Here is an 11,351-nt window from a genome sequence, read left to right on the forward strand (position 1 = left end):
CGGCTGATCGTTTTAAAGTTAACTTTTAACTTTACTTGATCAGCCTCATTAGCGAGCGGTAGCAGGTGAACTGGGTCAGATCTATGGAACACATCCCCACTTGAACCTAACACCACTCACATGAGTATGTGGTGTTACCATAGATATTTTAAAACCATATCTCACAGTAAGCTGCTCCGTGTGGTGTTAAAATATCTATGGTAACACCATATCTCACAGTAAGCTGCTCCGTGTGGTGTTACCATAGATATTTTAAAACCAAGTAAGCTGCTCCGTGTGGTGTTACCATAGATATTTTAACATCATATCTCACAGTAAGCTGCTCCGTGTGGTGTTACCATAGATATTTTAACACCATATCTCACAGTAAGCTGCTCCGTGTGGTGTTACCATAGATATTTTAACACCATATCTCACAGTAAGCTGCTCCGTGTGGTGTTACCATAGATATTTGTGTTTGGTTCAGAAGTTTGACTTATATAAACCACCAGTTCAAAATAGTCAAGGCATCCAATGTGCTCTTTATTGATTATAATACAAGTACAATGCTCCCACTTCCCCTAAACAAAAACACTCCTCTACGTCTCGCACACTTCAACACAATAAATATGTACACAGTGGAGGAGGTATTCTCCTGTCTGTCACCTTGGTATCAACCAATCACATCCTTCCAAGCTTACTTGTAAGCCTCCATTCAACCAATAATTTCTGCCCAGACCTCTCTATGACCCTCCCCTCAGCCTATAGTGTCTTCCCATGGCCGCTTCTTTCCAGCCTTGCTGTCGGACGCCTTTGGCAAGGTCGAAACAGGCGCCGTCTGCTGCAAAGGATTGTCGGTGAACGTCTGCCTCAGTGGTCCTGTTGAAAAAGAGAGAGTGTAAAGATGACCTACAAGAAAAAGCTACTTAAGTTAGGAGCCTCTAACACTGGATGACCAAATAGATGCACAACAACGTTTGAAGAAGTTAAAAAAGGGCCATTTCAAGTTTCCATTATTGGTGTTCTATCAATGTTTCTTCTATTAACTTCAGGTGTGTCGTGTGTGCCACTTTTAGTGGTGATGTACAGGTGTGTGTGTGTGTGTGTGTGTGTGTCACCTTTAGCTGTGATTTACAGGTAGGTGTGTGTGTGTGTGTGTGTCACCTTTAGCGGCGATGTCCAGGTGTCCTTTTATCCTCCTCTCCCTCTCCTCCAGCTGCTGTGCAATCTGAGCGTTCTTCCAACCTGAGGGACAATAATAATAAAATAATAATAAAACTTTATTTATATAGCACCTTTCATGCAAAAGAATGCAGCTCAAAGTGCTTTACAGCAAATACATAATATGCACAAAAAAATTACATGCACATAAAAATAGACATACTGTACATACAAGCATCAGGAAACACACACCTGTATTAAAACTACTGAATGTGACTGACATTCATAATAATAATACTAATTATAAATAACATACATTGACACCATTAATGACTTAAACAGAAACCAACACATAACTCCTCAAACAGCAACCCTGTGGCAGAAACAGAAGCAACACACACATTCACTTCTCTTCATTTACATTAGCAATCAACAATTAGCATTAGCAATCCACCCGGCCATACACTCTCCGACAGCAAGCCCTGTAGCAGCCAAACCCAGAACTATGAGCAGAACCCAGCCCGAAAGGGCACCGGTCTATGTCAGTCTTCACCCTGGTCTCTGCCCACACTGAGCCCAACCAAACACACATGACAATATACTAGTAAAAATATAATTAAGGTCAAATGGTAGCAACCAAATGTTGTATATTTTCCTATGTGAAAGTGAATTATGGGTGACATCTTTGAGCCTTGCTGAACGTGATAAAAGATGATGTCTAACCTATTACAGTACCAAGGCATAACACTTACCAAAGGAGAATACAATTCTCATTCAGGTTCCGGTTTTACTCTACAGTGATCCCTAGTGGTCAAATTCAACACTACAATCAATGTTCATAATTGACTCACTGCCCAAGTACCCCACTAAACCCACATAACTGGGCGGTAAGCCAATCCCCTCATTACACACTAAGCTTTCAGCCAATCAGATGCTTCGATACAGCCCAGGTGATCCAATCCCAACATTCCTCACTCAGCTCTCAACCCAACCACCTGCTTCGATGCAGTCAGGTCGGAGGGGGGCCCCACCTTTCTTGATGGTGTCAAATAAGCCTTCCTGGGCGGGCATGGCAGAGGGCGGGTGGACGATCCTCTCGGGGATGCAGAGCTTGTCCCGTACCACCGGGTGCCTCAGCAGCGCCACCTGGCCGAGCGAGAACAGGTTGGACGTCATCCAGTACGTAAACACCGCCTGCAGGGGGAGACAGAGAGCAGGAGGGTCAGCGAACGGGGTTACAGGGCTGGGTGTAGTTTACAATACAAACCGCTGGGGAGAAGAGGGGGGAAATAGGCACGGATGTAGGTGGGAGCCATCATAGTCACTGCATCAAGAAGGGAAGAGAGGAGATAATACATGAAGGAAAGGAGAGAAAAGCAGAGGTAGAGAAGAGAGTACAGGTTAAATGGAGGAGGGGAGGGGAGAAGAAAGGAGAGGAGAGGTTTGGAGATATTAAAGGTTAAAAGGAGGAGGGGAGAGGAGGAGAGAGGAGAGGTTTGGAGATATTAAAGGTTAAAAGGAGAAGGAGAAAGGAGAGGAGAGAAAAGAGTACAGGTTAAATGGAGAGAGGAGGGGAGGGGAGGGGAGAAGAGAAAATACAGAGGAAGTGAGATCACGTACCGTGGGGAAGTTAATGGTTAGCGGCAGGATGAAGAAAGGCATGACTCTCAGCACAGTCTTCATCGCCCGCAGGTTGGGGTTGTCCACACCAGACTCTGCCCCTAGCTAGGGAGGAGAGAGAGAGAGAATAGAGAATAGAGAGGGAGAGAAACAAAGGGAGGGGGTGAACAGAGGAGAGTGTGAGGGAAAAGAGATGAAGAAAAAAAAAACATGGCACAGATTATGATCTCTAGTGAATTTCAAATTACAGCTAATTGCATCTTGTGGTTGTTGATTAACACATAACGGTCACTATTTAATAAGTGGGATCACCTTCTTTCCCTTTCCACACTTCTAACACCTCTGGCAAGCCCAACACTCACACACTTACTGTGCACGTCTTCCTAACACCTCTGACAAGCCCAACACTCACACACTTACTGTGCACGTCTTCCTAACACTTCTAACACCTCTGGTAAGCCCAACACTCACACACTTACTGTACACTTCTTCCTAACCCTTCTAACACCTCTGACAAGCCCAACACTGTACACTTCTTCTGTCTGCTCCTTTTGCCCTTTTGTCAGACTGACTAGAATCACTACTTTGTGTTTACTAATCACTTGCCTCCTCACTAACAGCAGCTTGACTCAATTGTAAATCACTTTGGATAAAAGCCTCTGGCAAATGAATAAATGTAAATAAATGTAAATAAATGTAATATGTGTTTTGGGGTTTATGGCAGAGCCTCACCTCCAGGATGGCGAACATGGTGCCCGTGACGGCCAGTGGCAGGATGTAGTAGGGATCTGCCATAGTCAGGTCAGGGAACCACAGCGCCCCGCCGGTCTGCATGCTGGGAACTGGGAGGTAGGACATCTTTCGGAGGGCGATGAAGAAGGAGATGAACACGGGCATCTAGGAGATTCAAATCAATGCAAGAGAGTTACCATGGTTACTGCACTATGACAGCATCCGCCTACATTTCCCTCACGCCTCAGACAGGTCTAAAGATGGTCATTTTGTGTCTTAACAAGCTTATTCTTGCGGTTTTATTATTTCGGTGAAGCCATCATTGTAGCTGGACATAGGAACAGATTATGAAGGGGTGAAGAGGTGGTTGAAGTGTGTGTGTGTGTGTGTGTGTGTGTGTGTGTGTGTGTGTTCAGATGTGACACTTTTCTAACCTGCACGAGAGGCACTAGGAAGCCCCTAAGTGGATTCACATCGTACTTCTTCTGGAAGAGCATCATTTCGGAGTATGCCTTTGCAACTGCAATTCAGTGAATAGAAAAACAACCACAAATATAAATACATCCCTTTCTTTATCACACAAATATATAACACAACTTAAAAATGTCCGAGATCCGTATTAGTTTTCTAAACTAAAAAGAAAACGGATTACAGAATACCAATCCTGTGAGCAATGATCTGATGGAACTATGGAGCTAAACTGAGCAATCAAACATGACTTTAAGAAAACACCTACGACAAGTGTCCACAAAAACCCTGAGACTAACTGAAAGAAGAGCACAAGAACTTGACTTAACGTAAACAGGAACTAAATTGGGTGGAGAAGAGAGGCGTGTTTACAGTCGAACTTGAACTAAGGTAAACAGGAACTAAATTAGGCGGAGAAGAGAGGCGTGTTTACAGTCGAACTTGTTCCCGCTCTGCTTGGCCTCGTTCATGCGGTTGGTGAGTTTGGTCATCTCCGGCATCACGTTGTTGAGTTTGGCAGCCTCCCTCTGGCCCTTCACGATGACCGGGAACACGAGGCAGCGGGCCATCACTGTCCCTGAGGATGGAGGAACACACACACACGGCCATTTTATCATAAGGCATAGCATCACCCACTGAAGCGTGACTTCACACTAAACCACAGTGAGTCATTTCCAAGGGAAATCAAACCATCTAACAGATACTTTTCTTCTAACATATTTATGGCATACAGAACAGACAAGGGCAAATGATGTTTAAACAGAGAAGGTACCTCGAGAAGAAATGCATTCATGGTAAGTAACCATGTAAAAATCTGGTAGAGATTGTGCGTGTTGCAAAGCAATTCACCGCCAGACGGTTTTTTTTTTTTTTGAAGACGACCTTAGAGAAGCCTACTATCCCATGACATCTGTGGGCGTGGAAGTCGAAGACTTGCGTAGCCTTGTTAGATAGTTAAAAAAATTGGGAGACGCACGCAAGCACGCGAGAAGGGGTATGAAAGCTTAAGGGTTCTCCTACCTATGACAATGGCCCCCCACCAGGGCAGCCCCAGGTCCAAGTGCATGTACTCCAGGAGGTTCTGGACCAGCCCCACTGGTGTGTGGGCGCCCAATCCCAGCTCGGTCAGCCTGACCTCGGCTCCCACCCCTTGCAGCACGTCCACTACCGTGGGGGCAACTTCAGCCAACTGCTCTGTGATTGGTTGGGCGATGAAGGAGGCAGGGTCAACAGCCGCTGCAGCTGTTGTGGTGGTGTCTGAGACAGCGCCTTGAACATTGCCTGATGTCTGAGAGGGTGAGATAGATTTGTTAGATGCCACACATCAATATGATTATATTAATACATTCTTAATGCATAGAAAAGTTAGCAACTACATAACGTTTAACTTAAAATGTGAACTTTTGCCTAATGCATTTTGCCTATCCAAACAATGTGTATACTTAAATCTGCTAGGCCTTCAAATGAATACGGACCGAGCACATCTCGAGGAGTTGTTTGTGGCAAAAACAAACCTGTGTACTGTTGTGTCTAACCGACAGCGAGCTGACCAATAGCAGTTGTCCATCCTTGTGTCGCCCCAGGATCGCCCTGACCAGAGGACTCCTACTTCCTCTATATGTGTGCAGATGAGACGTCTGTATAGCAGGAGTCTGAGAATAGCAGGATGTATACATTATCAATTCAGCCGCTTTGTTGTAAAGTTAACGTCACAAGCAAGCCTAACTAAGTTGCAACAGGCTATCTAGCATGCACATGAAGATCTAACGTAAGCTAACGTCACGTTAAGCTAACACTCACGTAACAGGTCTGGAAAGATTGACAGGACTAGGGCAAAGCTATGCCTTAATATTTGTATGGTGTTTAGCAATCATACAAATGTGTTGCTGGAAACACATCATCATTCTTAGATAGGGCAAGGTCTCTTGGCTAACAGAGGTATTAGCTAACGTTATATGTAGCTGTTTGCCCCGGTCTCAAAGTCATATGCTTGTCAGTGTGCTAATCCTAATTCATCATAAATTATCACCACAACCAAACACCGCTTTAAAACCAAAGGCTGAACAAACCTCGCCCCGTGTCGCAAGGAGTGGAAAAGTGCTGATACTGCCGATGCCCGTCTGTCTTAAGAAACATGTTGTCAGACAACTCTGTGCCACCTTTCCCCTGATCGCTGCCATGTTGCAGAACACACATCGCAAAGACGTGAGTACGGATAGTGCGTATGGTCAAACCGTATGAAGACGGGTTTTAATACGAACTTCAGTTGAATTCACTAACAATTCCCTTGTCTACTTTTATTTGAATAAACTGGGCTGAAGAAACTAACAGAACCCTTCAGAAAACCTATGATGAATTATAGTGACAAAGCTGTCCCTTAGAACTTATTTGAATTGGGATATGTGTGAAAGTATCCTACCGTGACTTTTATTATGACATATTATCAGCTTTCGTGACTCGGAAGTATATATGTTTTGACGCTCACAGATTTCCCTCTGAAACAGCCGAAGTCAGGCCGATTGTTCATTCTCTTGGTTTTGTCTCTAATTCTTTCACACATATATCTGTGTAGTGTTGTGGCCACCATGTCGGACACATGGAGCAACATCCAGGCACACAAGAAGCAGCTGGATTCTCTGCGAGAAAGGCTGCAGAGGAGACGGAAGGACACAAACCAGCTCGCAATAGGTAAAATGGCTAGCATTACTGCAGCAAGTCCTGCACCTGTGAACCCGTGACACTTACTTACTTACTTACATGATTTCGCGTCAATCCTTGTCATTTATCTTAAACGCGTGATTGAACTAGCTGATTAACTTTAGTAGTTATGGGGCAACCAAAGAAAAGACTGTAACAGCTAGGCTCACTGGATGCTCGGAGTTCCCAGAACCAGGATGGTTTCAGGGCTGCGATCATCTTAAATGTAATAAGTAAATAGAGATAAATTGGCGTAACCTGAAGCTGTTCTTAACTTGAAGCTATGCAAATTGTGAAACATCTCGTAAGTGTGTACGTTCCGACATTTCCGTAAGCACGTTTATAACTGTGTGCTTGAGCCTTCCCTTGCTGATTTGGTGTAGATAAGGGCTTAACAAAAACATGACCATAGGTTCAATTTTCAGCGTAAACAAACGCCTGCTCGTTCCCTGTTCTTGAAGTGACCCAGGTAAACATTTGTTAACATTTCTACAATGTTTTAAATAAATAGCGGGATGTGTTGTGTATTCAGAGGTGTCGGGTGCTGAGGGTTCGGCGGAACGGAGCGACAGTCCTGGACCAACCTCTCTGGTCACTCCGAAGGTTGAGGAGGAGGAGCGACCTCCGGACCCCGAACTGGAGCAGAAGCTGCTGGGATACCTGTCCGAACTGAGTCTGTCACTGCCAATGGACTCTCTCACCATTACCAATGACCTGTGCATGGCAAGTACATCAGGTGTAAAACGGGCATGAATGAATGTCTCCAGAAAAGAGGATTTTGTCATAATGCAGTCTTTAGCATACTAAGGAGTGATTTTTCACTGACTCTTCACTTTCCCAGTGATTGAAGTTAAGGGCTGAACCACAACTTCATAACAAAGTCTATAATACATGTATAATAATAAATAGAAATAGCAACATATCTTGGTTCTGGATTGTCTAGGTTGCTGGGGTGTTTTGTAGACAATATTGCAACATACTAAAGACTCTTTTGTAGGGACTGTTTATGTATATGTGATGTCTTTTCTCCTTTTAACCTCTTCTTTTCCTCCACAGATGGAGGTACCAGTGTCGCATGCCAGCATCCAGAGCCTCCTCCTCAAGTTCTCCGCCCAGGAGCTCATCGAGGTGCGTCAGCCCTCCCTCTCCGCCGCCTCGTCCTCCTCCATGACCCCTGCCACCATCGTGACCTCCGTGGACCACACCAAGCTGTGCGCCATGCGGGGGGATCTGTCCCAGAGGACGGGAGGCGTCAAGAGGAAAGGAGACGACAGCGTCCACCTCAAGCGTCTGTCTGGCTCCGCCCCCTCCATACCGCCCCCGCCCTCCCCGCCACGGCCCTCGAGCATCACCCTGGCGCTGCCGTCGTCGGCTCACACGTCAGGAGTGTCTGATTGGAAGACGGGAGGAGGAGGGCCAGGGAAGAAGAGCAGGACCAGTAAAGAGCAAACGACTCATCTGGACATGGAGATCGAGAGCCTGCTCAACCAGCAGTCCACCAAGGAGCAGCAGAGCAAGAAGGTACGGCAGAACATGGAACATGGAATCCTGGCAGAGATCTGGAATGTTTAGAACCCTCCAGTTCATTGACTATATGATTCCGAGTGAGAGTCATTCAGTCACATACAGCTGTTCCATAATTCAGACATCAATATAGTGAGGAGTGCAGCATGTTCTTAGGCATATGATCTACTATGAGAGAGAGAGAGAGAGAGAGAGAGAGAGAGAGTCAGTGGTATGACACATCCATAGGCATATGATCTACTATAAGAGAGAGAGAATGAGCGTCAGTGGTATGACACATCCATAGGCATATGATCTACTATAAGAGAGAGAGAGAGAGAGAGAGAGAGAGAGAGTCAGTGGTATGACACATCCATAGGCATATGATCTACTATAAGAGAGAGAGAGAGAGTCAGTGGTATGACACATCCATAGGCATATGATCTACTATAAGAGAGAGAGAGAGAGAGAGAGTCAGTGGTATGACACATCCATAGGCATATGATCTACTATAAGAGAGAGAGAATGAGCGTCAGTGGTATGACACATCCATAGGCATATGATCTACTATAAGAGAGAGAGAGAGAGAGAGAGAGAGAGAGAGTCAGTGGTATGACACATCCATAGGCATATGATCTACTATAAGAGAGAGAGAGAGAGTCAGTGGTATGACACATCCATAGGCATATGATCTACTATAAGAGAGAGAGAGAGAGAGTCAGTGGTATGACACATCCATAGGCATATGATGCACTGGGAGACAGAGAAGGCTTATGAGGATGTAGCTGCTACTTTTAGCCAGTCAAAAATGACATTCTGAAACTATTCCTGCAGTTCAGATTTTTTTTAAGGACAATAATCAATCTCTGTGTGTGTGTGTGTGTGTTCTGCAGGTAAGCAGGGAGATTCTGGAGCTGCTGAATACCAGCTCGGCGAAAGAGCAGTCTATCGTGGAGAAGTTCCGCTCACGAGGACGGGCACAGGTTCAAGAGTTCTGTGATCACGGAACCAAAGAAGAGTGTCTGCGCTCAGGATACACACCACAACCCTGCACAAAGCTGCACTTCAGGTCAATACACACACACACACACACACACACACACACACACAGATGCACACACACTCATAAACACCCATAGTAACTCTTTGTTTCAGTGATTTGTAGATAATGTTAAATATTATCTACAAATATTACACAATGTCATGTGTTCGGAGTTGACTTGAGTGTGTGTGTGTGTGTGTGTTCTTCATTCTCAGGCGGATCATTAATAAACACACAGACGAGAGTTTGGGCGACTGCTCCTTCCTCAACACTTGTTTCCACATGGACACCTGTAAATATGTGCACTACGAGATCGACAGCCCCCCGGAGATCGAGACGGGGGCCCTGTGCCCTGTGACGGGCGGAGTGGAGAAGGGGCTGCACTCGGGGGACGGAGACAGTAACGCGGGCACACTCTTCCCTTCTCAGGTGAGACCGACCAGGTGTGGGCGCAGAGGTCACACAGGTTATATTATTATTCAGATTGTTGTTGTTGTTGTTTTTGTTTTTGTTATTGGGTATGATGGATGATTGGATATTGTAGATGATGCACAGATATATCTGGCTCGCTATAGCCCAGTAGGCTCACTGTGTCAATGTTAAGAGCAAATAAATAATTGGATAAGCCAACATTTTCTTCAATGATAGAAATAAGGACAAGACAGATTATTGTGTTTGGCAGCAAGGAGAAGAGAATTAGTATTAGTAAACACCTCGATTCTCACACTCTAAAGTCCGAAATCTTGGCGTTCTGATAGACTTAGATCTTATCTTCACTAGCCATATCAAAGCAATCTCCCAAACAGCTTTCTATCGTCTTAAAAACATCATTCACCCAGAATCAAGGGGTTGGTGTCCCTAAAAAAAAACAAGAGAAGCTCATCCATGCTTCTCTCTCCAGTTGGGTGGACTATTGTAATGGTCTCTTAACTGGACTTCCCAAAAAGACAATTACATTTACATTTACATTCAGTCATTTAGCAGACGCTTTTATCCAAAGCGACTTACAAGGATGTATACACATTTTACATTTACACTGAGGGCACACTGCACATCAGGAGAAATTAGGGGTTCAGTGTCTTGCTCAAGGACACTTCGACAGGGAATCATACTAGCAACCTTCTGATTACTAAACGACTTCTCTACCTCCTGTACCACTGTCGCCCCAAAAAGCACTCTGTCTTTATTTTTCCCTCAGATGTTCTTTTTGCTTTTATGTATGTAAAGCACATTGAATTGCCTCTGTGTATGGCATACAATAACATTTAAATAAACTTGCCTAGCATTATTTTTATTATTATTATTATTATTATTATTATTATTATTGTGCTGCTCCTCCACTGCCATATTTGTATTGACTGTCTCCAGTCTTCTCTCTCTCTCTCCCTCTCTCTCTCTCTCTCTCTCTCTCTCTCTCTCCCTCTCTCCCCCAGTGGATCTGCTGTGATATCCGCTACCTGGACGTCTCCATCCTGGGGAAGTTTTCGGTGGTGATGGCCGACCCTCCGTGGGACATCCATATGGAGCTTCCGTACGGAACGCTGACGGACGACGAGATGAGGAAGCTTAACATTCCTGCCCTCCAGGATGACGGTTATGTCTTCCTGTGGGTCACTGGCAGGTACGTAGCCAAGCAGAAGCTCGAGAGTTTAATCAGGCTGGTTGCTTAGCGACGCAACTCGTTTATCATCGGTTTGAAACTTGTTGGGAATTCATATGTTGATGGATGAACACATTTCAGTCCCACCTGAGCCAAAATGTCTTCCACATTACAGTTACTCAGCCCTGTCAGGTAGCAACTGAAACAACAAGTGTACCTTAAATCAGAAAAATGGTCTCACAAATCATCGCCTTGATGGACAGTAGCCCATGTAAACAGTGCTGAGCCTGTACTGACCTATAGAAATCACCAGTGTGTTGTGTCGTGTGTGTTGTGTCGTGTGTGTGTGTTACAGAGCCATGGAGTTGGGCAGAGAGTGCCTCAGTCTATGGGGGTGAGTGTTGGTAATGTCCGAGTTTCCATGTCATGTTCATGTAATGGTGTAATGATGCTAATAGAGTCATGTTCATGTGATGGTGTGAGTGGTGTTGCTAATAGAGTAATGTTAGTAATAGCAGTATAAGCACTTTTTAATAATAATAATATAAC

The 11,351-nt window shown here is 44.8% G+C and overlaps 2 protein-coding genes across 2 annotated transcripts in view; one reads left to right on the top strand and one right to left on the bottom strand.

The window, feature by feature from the left end:
- Nucleotides 1–501: 501 nt before the first annotated feature.
- Nucleotides 502–6,183, bottom strand: oxa1l (OXA1L mitochondrial inner membrane protein). The gene is made up of 10 exons (XM_012830865.3): nt 6,030–6,183; nt 5,475–5,612; nt 4,981–5,248; nt 4,394–4,537; nt 3,927–4,012; nt 3,493–3,657; nt 2,761–2,865; nt 2,172–2,334; nt 1,144–1,224; nt 502–858 (listed from the first exon to the last, which is right to left on the bottom strand). Exons 1-10 carry the CDS (start codon nt 6,138–6,140, stop codon nt 737–739), a joined length of 1,383 nt encoding a protein of 460 aa, XP_012686319.2. The 5' UTR covers nt 6,141–6,183; the 3' UTR covers nt 502–736.
- A 239-nt stretch (nt 6,184–6,422) lies between these two features.
- Nucleotides 6,423–11,351, top strand: part of mettl3 (methyltransferase like 3) — a 7,163-nt gene continuing 2,234 nt past the window's right edge. The window contains exons 1-7 of the mRNA XM_012830804.2: nt 6,423–6,648; nt 7,190–7,380; nt 7,714–8,178; nt 9,054–9,229; nt 9,418–9,631; nt 10,636–10,823; nt 11,158–11,196. Of these exons, the coding sequence (XP_012686258.1) occupies nt 6,546–6,648; nt 7,190–7,380; nt 7,714–8,178; nt 9,054–9,229; nt 9,418–9,631; nt 10,636–10,823; nt 11,158–11,196 (1,376 nt within the window). The 5' untranslated portion in view covers nt 6,423–6,545. The remainder of the gene's footprint in view (nt 6,649–7,189; nt 7,381–7,713; nt 8,179–9,053; nt 9,230–9,417; nt 9,632–10,635; nt 10,824–11,157; nt 11,197–11,351) is intronic.

This window comes from Clupea harengus, chromosome 18 (assembly GCF_900700415.2).
Source record: "Clupea harengus chromosome 18, Ch_v2.0.2, whole genome shotgun sequence".
NCBI classification, from domain to species: Eukaryota; Metazoa; Chordata; class Actinopteri; order Clupeiformes; family Clupeidae; genus Clupea; species Clupea harengus.